The 15,354-nt window shown below is 39.2% G+C and overlaps 1 protein-coding gene across 1 annotated transcript in view; it reads left to right on the forward strand.

Moving 5' to 3' along the window:
- The window catches only part of LIN28B (lin-28 homolog B), a gene marked incomplete at its 3' end in the record, with an annotated part of 96,031 nt that extends 92,126 nt beyond the window's left edge, over window positions 1–3,905 (forward strand). Inside the window, exon 5 of the mRNA XM_081094714.1 lies at window positions 3,536–3,905. Coding sequence (XP_080950840.1) covers window positions 3,536–3,905 — 370 coding nt within the window. The remainder of the gene's footprint in view (window positions 1–3,535) is intronic.
- Between the last annotated feature and the right edge of the window lie 11,449 nt (window positions 3,906–15,354).

A 15,354-nucleotide genomic window follows, 5' to 3' on the forward strand; every position in this document is an offset into this window, starting at 1 on the left:
ATACTTAACACTAGTTAGGCTATGGGAATACACACAGAGTATGGTTCCTTCTACGGAGCCTTTTGCTTGTGAGTCTATCCTTATGCAGGGGTGAGCAAAAGTAAGTTTGCAGTTGTAATACAAATAAATAATACAATAAATAATAAAACAAGAATAAACCATTTCTCATACTCACAGCTATAAATGTACTTTTGCCAAGACCTGTTTTTCTGAAGTGTGTAGGTATAGATGTGCATGCATGGCGTTTTTATGCTCCCATCACAGTGTAATTCATTCACATTAACAAAAGCCCGATTTGGAGGTGTGGAGAGGGAACAAAGGAGACCAGTGCCTTGTAGAGCTTCTATGGAGTATGTGGTCTGGTATCATTAGTGGGCTGAAAGGTAACTGAACATTTCCATTTTGGTGTCAGTCCCTTGGGAAGGAAAAAGGTTTTATAATGGAGTGTGATCTGCACTCTTCCTAAAAGTGATTGACACTGAATGATTAAGTAGAATAGGAGAATGAATACCACTCCTCCCCTTTAAAGGCGAAGCATAGATACACTAAATGTAAATCTTTTCTGTGTGGAAGGCAGTCTAGCTTAGGGATAGGGTATATCTGAAGAGCTGGGGGGTGGGGGAGTGCATTAACCAGGCAGGTCAAAATGCAAGGAAACCAGAATTATATAGTATTCTTCAAAATAACTTTTAAACCCCAAACATAATGGTAAATGCACATATAGAATATGATGGAAGACCCCATTTGTGAAAGTGGGATCTTGACATCAGGCCCTTGGTAAATGAGTGGGCAAATGGTTCTCTAAATTGGATAGCACAGTGCATCCCACAGTGACTGATGAGATGGATGTGTCTGCAGGAGAGCCTGCTCTGTCACGGAAGCCTTTAACCTATTTTCTCTTTCTTCGAAAATGAGCTCCTAACTGGATGTTATCCTCAAGAAAGTGAATTTAATTCAAAAGGAGATATTTTATAGATGGGCAAATTTAATTTAAAGATCCACTTATCAATTATAGAATATGGGAAAACATTATTATAAGTAATATGATTATATTTCTGAAAGATGCCATTTTTTAGTGTGTTATTTTGGGGACCTGAATTTCAAGCATTAGTAATTTTTATTCTTTAAATTTGCACTATCTTTTTAAACACATGGCTGAAACAATAGTGACTCTTTATTGTAGTATTAATTATGAAGTTTTATTTATTATATGTACATAATTACACAATAAATAATATAACCAGAAAAAGTACTTTATTGGTTTTCCCGTTAATTTTTGAAAATGTGATGTATTTTTCCCCCAGATAAATACTTATTAATATTGCAAATAATAAAAGCCCATCTTGTGAATTCATTATTCTCACATCTATAAGAAAATATGGTAATATTGGTGAGAAGCAAGCCGTAGTTATCCTAGTTTTTGCTAAGTAAAAATCACTCTTTATAACTTATCCCAGAAAATAAAATACTAAGTATTCTACATATATTGCTCAGTAGATTAGTAGTAGCTTAGTAATTTGTCTTGGAAATATATAGTAATATAACTTATTGAGCTTGCTATTCTCACACACACAAATCTAATTACAATTAATTTTTTTTGTCAATAGTCTTAAGCTGACTCTCATAGTTACCACTTATTTTGCCATTTTTAAAAAACTTTGTGATCTGTTTGTGTTTCCTAATGAGAATTATGGAGACATAAATGTATTTTGAAATAAAAAGTCCTTAAGACACTTCATTTGGAGACAAATTAATAAGCAAATTCTATACTTAACAACTAGATTAAAATCTTTGTAATTATGAAATTTTATTTTCTCCACTTTATGCTGTTTTGTTGTTTTTAATATAAAAATTTAAAAGAAAGTCTGACTGGAATTAAGCAAATATATCTTTCAAATAATTTACTTGCTCAGTTTTTAGACGCTAAGTCAAATTTTCAAACATCTAATATAAAGTTATGCACCCAATGTGTATTTAAACACTAATTAAGAATGGATTTATGTTTATTTCAATTTAGAAGAATTACTCTAGAGGAAAACTAATTTCTTACAGTAGAAAATAAGGTAAATTCTTTCCATCACTGACCTATCATCAACCTTTTAAAATCCAATCTAAGTAGTCAGGTTTCTTTTACAGCATTCTGATCAGACACTTACTGTACTACTCTAAAATTATTTGGATGCCGAAACCGGTTTGGCTCAGTGGATAGAGCGTCAGCCTGCGGACTGAAAGGTCCCAGGTTCGATTCCGGTCAAGGGCATGTACCTGGGTTGCGGGCATATCCCCAGTAGGAGATGTGCAGGAGGCGGCTGATCGATGTTTCTCTCTCATCGATGTTTCTAACTCTCTATCTCTCTCCCTTCCTCTCTGTTAAAAATCAATAAAATATATTTTAAAAAAATAAAAAATAAATAAAATTATTTGGTAATTTTCCAGATATCATTCACCATAGACATCTGATTTCCCTACATATCAGATTTCCCTGCATTGCTTAATTTGGACAAAGGAAAAAAATTCTTCCAGTCAACTGGTTTCCATCGTCAAAATAATTAATACCCAAAGAAAGTTTGTACAGTGGTCAGCAAACTGTGGCTCAGCAAACCGTGGCTCGCGAGCCACATGCGGCTCTTTGGCCCTTTGAGTGTGGCTCTTCCACAAAATATCGACTTCTGCTCATGGGCCAGAAGTTTCAATCGCACGGTGCGGGTGCGCCCGCACGTGGTATTTTGTGGAAGAGCCACACTCAAGGGGCCAAAGAGCCGCATATGGCTCGCGAGCCGCGGTTTGCCGACCACGGGAAGCTGATAAAATAGAATTTGCTGTATAATTTTCCCAATTGCTGAGTACATTGCCAGTGCATATTATGTCAACAGCTGTATTTTTTAACTCTCTTTGTTTTAATTTATCTTTATTGTTGAAAGAATTACAGATGTCCCCTCCCCCCCGCCCCCCTCCCCCCATTGACCCCTTCTAGCCTGTCCCATCCCAGGCCTTCACCACCCATTGTCTGTGTCCATGGGTTATGCATATATGCATATAAGTTCTTTGGTTGATCTCTTCCCTCCCACCCACCCCCGCCTTCCCTCTGAGATTCATCAGTCTGTTCCATGTTTCTATGTCTCTGGATCTATTTTGTTCATCAGTTTATTTTGTTTTATCCTTCGAAAGCTAGCTGTTTGCTCTTGTGTTGAGCATTGGCTGCCCTCTAGTGGCTAACCTGTGTTTTTTAAAATAACCCGTCAGATCTTGAAAAGGAGTAATTTCTGTATGGAAGTGATTACATAGCCTTTCGTGTTTTACATTGACTGGTGTGTCAAGTACAACTGGCTTCATAACTTTGCCGGAGCGTTTGGGTGATGATGGCCCTCGAAACACATGGTCTGGTAAATGGCATCACATACGTACTAAAGAAGGCGCATGAAAATGAGCGAATCTCATGGACAGCTTGTGTGTGGGGTATCTTTTTCCATACATAAATAACATCTGATGACACCTACTCCCTGCTTCTAAGATGTTTTCATTATTCTTGTTGCAGATGCTACAACTGTGGTGGCCTTGATCATCATGCGAAGGAATGTAGTCTACCTCCTCAGCCAAAGAAGTGCCATTACTGTCAGAGCATCACACACATGGTGGCCAACTGCCCGCATAAAACTGTTGTGCAGCCGCCGGTCAGTTCTCAGGGAAGACAGGAAGCAGATTCACAGCCATGCACTGCGGCTTTCCCACGGGAGGTGGGGGGAGGGCACGGCTGTACATCACCCCCATTTCCTCAGGAGGCGAGGTCCGAGATCGCAGAGTGGCCAGGCCGGTCCCCTCAGGAAGCTTCCTCCACGAAGTCATCGGCAGCCCCCGAAGAACAAAGCAAAAAGGGGCCTTCTGTCCAAAAAAGGAAAAAGACATAACCCTTCTTCTTAATGTATCGTTTTCTCTCCCCGGTTGGGAAGTCTACCTCATGCAAAGATAGGGGAACAGTATTTCACAAACAGCAGCTGACCTGGGATTTTTAACTACTGTTGAGGAACTGTGAATTTTTTTAAACAGACAAATCACTCTAAGCAAATTACATTGGAGCAGGGTGTCGTGTTTGATGTAATTCAGAGAATGAGATTCTGTGTATTACCTATATGTGCATGTGTGAGAGGGAGAGAGCCTGAGCCTGTGTGTGTAGGAGGATTTATATAGCAATGGAGACATATATATATAAAGAGCATTTGTCTTTATATATGTGTGCATAGAACTACAAGCACACACCCTCCCTCACAGAATTTAACACCCCCAAGAATTGAAAACTCGTGGGAAGCATTTTATTTAGATGGTTTCAAAAATAACCTCTGGAGTTTTTCTTGAAATACCATTCCCTTTACCTTACATACAAATAAAAACATGATTGTTACTTTTGTGTGAACCAAAGGATACTTCAGATCTCAGAGCTGCCAATCACATGGTACTAAAGGTTTTTAAATCGTCAGTTTCCCCCAAGTTTGGGATTGCCTTTTTTCTTGATATCCATAGAGTGCTCCCACCCCTTTTGAAGGCAGTACCTTAACTCCACATGCCTCTGACTGCCATAAGCTTTTTGAATCTGGGATACGTATTTCCAGAAAAGACAATGAATGTGTAATTTCTGTGCCGATATTTCAATGTTTTTAATTCATATATTTTGATTGTAAATTAGATACATATTAAGAGAAAGGAAGGGGGAGGGCAATGTAAAAATGTAGTGACTTGATTGTTTTCAGTGGTATTTTGATACCAGCTCATAATCTTTCACGTGCTGCGAGGTTTTGTAAGGGGCTGTGGCAACAGCAGCTTCCCTTGACTAAGTCAGTCCTGTTGACCATCACTTCGAGCAGGGGCCCTCCCTGTTTACTACTGAAGACCTTGGAGAAAAACTCCAATAGTTTGGTATATATTTTGGTGGCGATTTTTATTCCCCCTGAAGAGTTACCTAACTTGTTTTTAAAACAAACAAAACAGCAGAGATATGAATAGAATGCCAGGGTTGAGAGTAGACATTATTGATGCTCACAATTGCCCAATACGTATAACCTTGAATATATTAAAAAGTGCAGTGTTTGGTGGCAGGCAACTAGAGTGACGAGCTGGGCCAGAGGTACCAGAACCTCTCCTTGCAGCGAGCTAGAAGGATTGTATACAATAAGATCGATCTAGGGAGTTCCCTCTGTTACCATGATGAGGGGACCTACATGGTGGATTCAGGATGAACACGCAATGATGGCGATAGGCTTCGCAGCTTGGTCCTCGGTTATTTTAATAAATTGGCTGGGGAACAATCATAGTATTGGTCCCTTGTGGATTTCAGTCACTTTGGTGTCATCCTGGTTAGAGGTGTTATGGGTACTTTACTGAAACATCTCCAAGAAGGTACCAATTATAACGCTTAACATTGGCAATAAATATAGTTTTGTATGATGAGCCTGTTGGTGTAAGCTCAGATAATCAGAAGGAAGGAAGGAAGGAAGGAAAAGGCATAGTTCAGATATGATGTATTCTACCTACCAATGTCCACTCCCTCTCCCACCTGTCCTTCCACGTAGACCTGGGTAGTTGCTGCTGTGTCAGCCAGTTGGGCATAAGGAGAAATGCCCGGGGTTGGGCCGCCAGTCCTCCACAACTCAGCCTGAACTCCACGTCAGTGTTTGTGAGAATCTCCACAGTATGTTCTGAAATATCAGTGTGCTGTGAGGCAACACTTACCTTTGACGATATTGAATGTGCTGTAGCTGTAGAGAAGCCCGTCCTTGCCTTACGTGAGGATTGTAAGCGTATTTAAGTTATGTAGACAAATCGAAGTGGCATTGCTTAATTTTTAGCAGGTATAATAAGCAGGTGAACAGTAAAAATGCAAACCATAACAAGTCACTTTGAAAATCCAAACCAAAGTTTCTTGACCTTAGAGAACTACGGACTTAGAGAAGTTATGGACTTGAGAATTGGGCATTCCCTGTTTCCATATTAAAAAGTGCAGAGCTGAGATCATGTTTTTTTGTTTTTTTTTTTAAAGAGTATAACTGTGGACCTATGGGTGCAATTTGAAATCATTTTAAGCATTTTACAAGACTGAACTAAGAGCACATACCAAACCTATCTTATGATTAAAAGTTGGTTTTATTTTTTATATAAGAATATTATCACTATTTCATAACATACTCAGGACAAAGAACTTTGCTCAGGGAACATACCATATATGATGATGTTGTTGTTGTTTCTTTACAGAATAGTCTACAGTCCTGCTTACTCAAAACAAACCAAATAACTTTGACCTTTATATAAGTATTATATACTGATGTTAGTAATGACTACCTCTGTTTGATGTAGATCAAAATTTCTGAATTTAAGATATCAGTTCTCCTATTTCTATTTCATGTGAAAAGTACTGGACAATAGAATTCCTGAACTCCTTGTATATGTGAATATCACAGATGTGAGCACAGTGTCCATTTTCATGGGTGAAATATAACTGTTTACAACAAAAGGCTACCTCATCGTTGATGCATAGCACACCTTTATGCTGCTCCAGCCTTCCGGTGGCTGATCGCCCTCTGGTACAGAGCCTCTCTATAGTATAGATAGCAACTCACCAACTGCATGTTTCTGACAAACACTTGTGAATAATGAAGCATCAAGCATCTCACTTACTTAGCAAAGTCTCCAAGCATTTCCTTGAACCGATCATGTACTTAGATGAAAGAATTATGGTCACTCTTCCCTTTAAGCAACGCAGCACACAGAAGCAATCTTGGAAACAGCTGCTTTGCCCAGAGGTTGAGGCAGGAAGGGGTGGCAGGAGGAGAGGCTGGTGTCTGAGTGCATTCATGCTGGGCAAACAGTATAAAAGATGCCAGTCTCCTGCATTTGTGTCTGTGCTGCCCTGAGGCCAAGCATGTTGCAGCATTATTGCCCTAGGCACACAGCTAACTAGTGCCAAGGAGTGGACATAGAGTGATGTGCAATGCCATTTTCAGCTACTGAGGGGTCGGGCTGTGTGAAGCATCCGTTTACAGGGGTTGGGCAGGGGGTCTGTGAGTTAGTTGCTCCTTGACCTCACCCCCATGTCAACACAAATGTAATTCCTAAGAAAGATGCTCTAGCAGTCTCAGCCCTGTGAGCTATTCATTTGCTACACGGCTGATTACAGTGGAAACATTTTAATACTTGCATTTCTAGTCTTTACTAGAGGACTTTGGATGTATTTTTACAATGGAAAGATGTAGAAAGATTTTTACCTGCTTATAACTTGCAAGTTTGGCGTGCAATGTAAGGAAAAAGATCAGTAAACATCATGTTATTAGCATCAATCCACCTACAAAAACAGGATGTTTTTATTGCCGATTTTTTTTCAATAGTCTGGCCCAGTTTTGTTTTGCACCAATGTGGCCCCAAGTTAATGCTAGTTGTATTTAGTTTGTGAATAGAAGCCCATAAGTGTTAATAGACTTTGTAACATTCACTGTAAGATGAATTATACAGGACATGGGAAATCTCACTAAGTCTTAAAGTTAATTTAAATTAATTTATCTGTTTTCTCTAAGAAATGTTTATCATAAAATATATATGTGTGTTTCCCCTTTGGTTATAAAATTTGGGAAAGTATGTACAAGTGCAGCTGCCTTGATGTTAACTTCCTAGATTTATTTGTTTTAGAGAAGAACAACTTGTTAAAAGCATCTAATTCTGTCTTACATAGCTGTCATCAGCCTCTCTAAGATGTGGTGGTTATGTGATCTGTGTCATAGTTCAGTTAGAGTGAGAAGTTGACCAATGAGTTGTTTTTAAATTTTATGTATGGAACAAAGCTGCAAAGTTATGGCAAAGTACTGTACTGTGAGAACCTATTGTGATATGTAATACATCTGTGGCTTAACACTGAGAGAGTTACCAGCTTAAACATGACGGTGTTGACTACCTCTCGAATTACTTACATCTACCAACCACTGGCACCCACCACCAAGCTGGCTTTAGTTATATGTATTGGGTTTCTTGTGTTTTTATTTTTTTTATTTTGGTATTAACCACCCTAACCATACTAGAGACCAAAGTGAACACTGATTTCTATATCTCTTTACTACGGTGTTTTATCTAGTGTTTTTAAATTATCCTGTGTAGTCTTTAGATTGCCTCGTTGTCCATTTTGACTCATGTTTACAAGTGAAACTAAACAAAACACTTGAACTGTATGTTTTTAAAGGACAAAAAAGGAGCTGTTTCGCATGGCCTTCACTCGTGTACAGTCATTCTGATGGGCTAACATACTGCTTGCCTTTCTGCAGACCGTGGGTTTTATATCTCATTTCATGCCTAATGTCTTATTCTGTCAACTATGGATATTTTGAGGTCTAAAAAAATTACTTGATTAAAAATAAAAATATAATGTTGGCATTTATGATGAGTTTTGGAGATTTTTCATTATTTGTATGATTGCTCAGTTAAATGAATGCATAAAAGGCCATTTACACATATCTTAAATAGTTTTAACATCTTCAGATACAGGTGACTTAAATATGGGCCACACTATGTCAATACAGATGGCGAGTAAACTCAGTCTGAATGAATGAATGAATGAACGAAGAAGGAAAAGTAGGTTCTATCAGCATCAGGAATTGTCCAGGATTCGCCGGCAATGATTGTGTGTGAGCTTCTAAATCAGATTACACACTGCATGTGCTCAGGAAATGTCCCCTGAAACAAAAGTGTTCAAGCCCTTTTGGAGAAACCATTTTATAATTCTTTCTAATTAATGGAAAAGTAGTTGAAACGAGTCCTGCCCGGTGTGGTTCAGTGATTAGAGCATCCGCCCTTGCACCAAAGGAACACAGGTTCAATTCCCAGTCAAGGGCACGTACCTGGGATGCAGGTTCCATCCTGAGCCTCAGTTGGGGTGTGCATGGGAGGCAACCAATGTATGTTTCTCTCCTCCCTCGCTCCCTCCCTTCCACTCTCTCTAAACATCAATAGGAAAAATGTCTTCGGGTGAGGATTTAAAAATAAAAGCTTCTGAAAAGAACAATCAAAGCCAGAATACTCCAGTACCAAATATCTAATATGTGAATGTAGATTTGTCACACTATGCATGTGGTGCTGATATGCTGCTGAAACAATTTGATGAAACTTCTTGAGTTCTATAAGTTGGCCAGTCCCACAATTAAACTCATTTTCATTTCAGCTCTATACCTGGATGATTGTGTGCTCGTAGGGGGGGTGGGGGTGGGGTACTATGATTCCTACTTCTGTTGTTGTTGTTAATTGTGGTAAAAACAAATAAACAACAACACATAATTTACCATCCTACCCATTTTTTAAGCACACCAGCACATTCACATTGTTGTGCGACACTGAATGATTCACTTGTAGGATTTGAAGGTCTCTACCCTAAATGCTCATGAGGGCATGATTACATAAACATTTCAGCTGTGTTTATTTTCTTTGACGATTATTATTTGAAAGAGCAGCTTTTTGTTATAAATAACATTGTACTTTACTGTGGAGAATAGGGAGAAGCTTAATAAATAAAATTCATACATAACCCCACCACCCAGAAATATTTTTAAATTAATTTCAAATATAGAAACATTTTTAAAAAGTACTTAATCCCATCACATAGAAATAACCATTAACCTTTTTTGGTTAAATAAATTAGACATTTAAAAAATAAAATTAGGTTAGATTACATATAGTTTGGAACTTTACACTTTTCCTCCTATATCATATAGTGTTTTGTCATCAATGAAAATTGTTCAAAACAACATTTCTAATAAATGCACAAGCAGTTTGAGGAAGTGAGATTCAGGTGAAGTGAGAAAGATGGGTGAAGAAACAGCATAAACAAAAGGTCAGAGTTGAACATGAGCAGTGCACAATTCAATCAGCACAGACTAACTTGATGAGGCAAAAAAACATTTTGCATAAAAAGCGTTTTGAATGCATTGGAGGGCAAGCAGTGCAGCCAGGAACTTGGGGGGAAAGCGCAATTGAGGAACACATTTACCCCCAGCTTTTCCCCTAAGGGCCCTTGCCAGTTCCCGGAGGTGCCACAGGGTGAGAGACAGAGAACGAAGCCCCCACCATCTTCACATATATTCCTTTAAAGTCATTGAATGTTAAGACTCAGCAGAAAGTAGCTGAGAGCAGGGCCAAAACTAGGGTGAGGCAAGAGAGGTGCCTAGGGTGTAAAATGTAAAAGGTGCTGACTTTCAGGGTGGTTCCTTGCTCTATGCACCTTCCTGTCTCATCCCACTCTACCCGCCTGGCTTGGAGGCTAAAGGAGTTAACAGATTTCCTCAGCCGTCTAGTGCTGACGGAGATGGAATTAGAAAGAGTTAGATGGACCTTGGTAAACACCTTGGTTTTTGTCTGGATCCCAGAAGACTAAATCTAGGAATAAGTGTGTGCCCTAAGGGTACTGGCCATACACCAGGAAAGCGGCAAAAGTAAAATAGACCAGCCCTAACAAAACCTGAAATTAAAAACAAATCAAAACAAACCCTGAAATTAACCCTGGATGGGACAAGGTGACCAGCTAGTACAATACCTACCTACCAAAATAAATCCGCCCTCCTTGGAGGAAGACAGCATTACCCAAAGCCCCTACAGATTTTTACCTGCAATGTCCACCACCCAAGCCAATGGAAGGAAGCATGCTAATAAACAGCCAATTCACTGGGGAAAATAGGTGACTCAGATACTGCAATAATTGTACAATGATGTTAAAAATAACTATGGCAAACAGAGAAGATATAGAAGTCAGAAACTGTAGAGCCAAAAATTATAATAACTGAAAGTAAGAATTCAGCAGATGGGCTTAACAACAAGTTAACTGCTGAGAGAACAGGAAAAAAGGAGAGGGCAGAAAAAGCAACAGAAGATTAATAAACAGGAAGGCAGGTCAATAAAAAGTTCCCAGAATTATGGACAGAAAATTTTTAATGGAGCAATGTAGGTGCAACCAAATTGCAGAGGTTAAAAAAAAGAAAAAAAGAAACACAGCCTATACTACTTGTTTGAAATGGGAGTGAAAGGGAGGATAAATGTAATCAATGCAGCAACTAGAAAAAGGAAGAGTTCAGAATTTTTCAAGATAAAATGAATTGCTTTTTGTTTACTATTTTTTTATTTCATTATGGGGAAAATACATAAAATAACAGAAATAATGTGCTACAATGTAGAAAAGGTATAGGGGTTAACAGTTACATAAATTATTTTAACGTTGCTTCCTTAACGAAGTTACTGCAATGCTAGTATAGTCTTGCTTCCCAACTTGCTGGCTGAAACAACAGCACCGCTGGACTTCTCCCAAAGGTGGATCTGACAATAAAACAGATAGGCAATCAGACAAGATAGATTTGCTCCTATTACCAGGAACAAACAGCCCTTTGGATCTATACTAGTGTCTTCTTATGACCTTATTATTTACTTTCTAAGGATACAAAGCATGCATTTGAAGGCAGAGGAAGTAGAATCAGTGGAGACAGAGAAGGTTCTGGAAGATAGCCTAAGTAGGAAACGTCCCACTTTCATGAAAGAACATGGGGAAAGGCCTTCTCACCACTTCTTTTGGGTGCTTTCTTTGTGGCATTAGGGTGGGGCTACTCAGTGTTGGTATTTTAATGGAACTCCTTAGACTGTCACTGGAGAAGAAATTCTGATTTGTTTTAAATGTTTAGAAATACACCAGCATGTTTTGCCGGTGAACCCGCATGCTGACGTAGAGAAACAGTTCACCACATTTGTCCTCTCCAAAGAGCTACACTGGGGAAAAGAAGTTATAGTGTTTAAATGACAGGAGAATCTGACAACTACACTGTAGGCAGCCCAAGATGCTTTTGTAAGAATTAACGTTTCTTTTTCCTAATAAAGAGCAAATGTAAACCCCATTCGGGATAATAGGAAGCCCCAGAATCCTGTACACGGAGCCCTGCGTTTGCACCAGGCCTTTGTTTGTGCCTCCTGTATAAGCTTTTCAGGAGAGCCTTATATGAAGCTTTTGCTTGCTAGGCTACTAAATCAAAAAATTGCTCATGTGACAATTTATCATTTTGTGACAGGCCCTGCCCCTGTTTTCTTGTTATTTTCATGAAATTAATTTTTTTTTCTTCACACAAACTCTATGAGGTTCTCTTGTCTGCTTTGCTTTCTAGAAACAATTGAAATTTAAAAGAATGGTTTTGCTGTTAAATATAACTTCTGTCAGCCTCAGTTTAGAAATCAGCATATGTTGCCCTTTCAAATTCTCTCCCTCTCTTTCTCTCTCTCTTTCAAACACACACACACACACACACACACACACACACACACACACACACACATGCGTGTGCGCGTGCCTGAACACACACACTTTCTGAAATGGTTTTAGGTTCCCTGGAAAATGGTCAATATTTCTGAGGCTGCCTATCAGGGATGTTACTTAACACGGTTTCCACTTAAAAGTTTCTTGTCTTTAAGACACATGTGTGTACTTTGTTTCTAAAATTAATCAACATTTCTTGAAGACGGGAGCCGTTTTCTGAATGTCAAGGGCCTCAGTGTCTGAGCTGCTTGGCATCTATGGCTATCTGCCTGCTCCAGGTTATACAAATTCTTTAAAGCACAACCCCAACCTTGGGGTCCTTCCTTACACCCCAAATGCCATGGTTTGTTTTGCATTTGTATCAAGAGAACCGGACCCATTCCTAAGTACTCTAGTGGCAACGATGCTGCAAATGCAGAGTGTAAGGAAAGCAAGCCATATTTACATTTGACTTGGTTCCAATGCACGTATTATCGACATGTAGTCCTTTCTTACTGGTCTTCCACATTTTCTTTAGAAGCAGGGCCTCACTGCTGGCATGTCATATATTTCTTTGTCAGGTTTTATTGATCACTTCTTTCATTTAGATCAGTGGTTCTCAACCTTCGTAATGCCGCGATCCTTTAATACAGTTCCTCATGTTGTGGTGACCCCCCAATTTCATTGTTACAAATTGAACATAATTAAAGCATAGTGATTAATCACAAAAACAATATGTAAATATATGTGTTTTCCAATGGTCTTAGGCGATCCCTGTGAAAGGGTCGTTTGACCCCAAAGGGGTTGCGACCCACAGGTTGAGAACCACTTATTTAGATGGTCAGGTCACATATTCAAGTGATTATAGTTACCTCCACATTGGCCCTTCAAGTTTTCGTATTTCTTCATGAAATTAACTCTGTACAAAATATCTTCATTAGCTAGTCCAGATATTACTTTAGCTAGCTCTGCTAAACTTGCTTCTGCCACTCAACCAAAGCAATCTATTTAAAACAATCATAATAAATTCTAATTCCGGCTATTGTAAACTTTCTCATGGTAGAGAATTTGGAAAATACAAAGAAGGGGCTGAAATGCATGACATCATCATTGAAGCATCCTGGAGGGATCCACTGGTCACTGTTTCTCTAAGGTTGGTATTTTTCTTTTGTTTGTTAATACTGAGCAGCATTAATGGAGAGACATCAGATTGCCCAGGAAATGTTAACAGAGAACAAAATGGAAGGAGCCCTGGAATGTCATTTGGTCCAATATTCTGTCTTCATCTAGGATTATGCCTGGTCATCCCAGATGGTTATTCCTAAAGCCTGCTGGAGAAGATTTAACAAGTTCCATTAGAACCCTATCCCAACCAATGTCTAAATGTTACAACACAAGCCCCACCCCCAAATAAAACAAAAACAAATCAGCAATGAAAAGAACTGTGAGCCAAGATCAGATTATTAAGCGATCCCATTTGGAAGGGCCATAGTCACAACCCTCAGTGATTCTTTTTAAATAAGAATTATTTCTTAATGGGACACTGTCCCAACTAAAATTTTTCCTAAGATAGCCTACATAACATAACACAACCTAAATAGCATGCCCCAATGTGGTACATTGTACAGTGGGTCTTTGGAAGTGTGAGAACTCCTTTTGGTTATGATGAAAGTACACTGCATTTCAGTTGCTATGCAATACCACCAGAGGGCGCTCTTCACTCACTCTCTGAAACGAATACTTCACGTCGCCTCAACTATTTGAAATTCTGAATATTTCATGTTTGATAAATTTACCTAGGAGATTCTCTGCCTGGAAAAATGTGTAATTCTAAGAAATGAACTTTATGGGCTCGGATGCAGAAGACAGAGGATGTGAACGTGGAGTTCGTGGTGCCGAAGGTATTTTGATATTGGTAACGTGTCTAGGACAAAGTATTTTATCTGAGTATTTCTAGGTGGTCTTGTAATAAGAAACTTCAAACCTGTAAACACCCACAGTGCATTAAATACTCATGTTGTATTATTGTCCCGTAAGTTTCTCACCCAGATTTCAAGCTATAAGAAACACAAGACTCCTAAAATGTTCATGTGAGATTTTATTACTCAAAACTTTGAGGTTGTTCTTCTCACTTAGACATCTTAGTAGGTCTCCCCACACTCGCATTATCTGGGAAGAAACCGTCTCTTGTTAAATGCGCACCCTATCATGCTCAGGTGTTCTGGGTTTGAGATTTGAACGTGTACACCTACAAGTGAGGACAACTTCGCCACAAGTTCCAATAGAAATTCCAGGTGTAATTTAGTGAAGAGATATTGCTTTTACCTTAAGCTTCCCTTTATGTGTCACTGGTTAATACAGTTATATTAGTAATGATCCTTCATTACTAAGGAAGATGCAGCTGGCTCCGGGAGATGACATTAACTGTGCAGGTCACAGAACGAGTCTCGAGGCCAGGAAGGACTCCTCAGGATTTTGATTCTTGTTATCCTCTTCTCCCGAACGCCAGAACCCGCTTGCAAACTTCTTTCCGTCTCTGTTACTTAAGAAGGCACTGGGAGCCATAGAAAGTGACTGAGGGACTTGACCAAAATCACACACCAGCAGTGGTCAAAGGGTACAAGCTTCCAGCCCTGGCTGGTGTGGCTCAGTCCTATACACCTAAAAGTTTCGGGTTCGATCCCCGTCAGTGCCTATAGGGGAGGCAGCAGATCCATGTCTCTCTCTCTCTCTCTCTCTCTCTCTCTCTCTCTCCCTCCCCTCCCCTCCCTCTCTCTTTCTTTCTCTCTCTCTCCCTCCCTTCCTCTCTCTCTAAAATCAATAAACACATCCTTGGGTGAGGATTTAAAAAAGGTTCAAGCTTCAAGCTTCCAGTTATAAAACTAAGCCCTGGGATCTAATGTCCACCATGGTGACTGTTGTTAAGGACACTGTGCTGCATATTTGAAAGTTACTAAGAGAGTAGATCTTAAACGTTCTCATCACAAGAAAAAAATGGTAATCATGTGTGGTGATGGATGTTAACTGGCCTTATTCTGATGATCACTTCTCAATGTATACATATATCA

The sequence above is a fragment of the Myotis nattereri genome, assembly GCF_964212035.1.
Source record: "Myotis nattereri genome assembly, chromosome: 6".
Classification (NCBI taxonomy): Eukaryota; Metazoa; Chordata; class Mammalia; order Chiroptera; family Vespertilionidae; genus Myotis; species Myotis nattereri.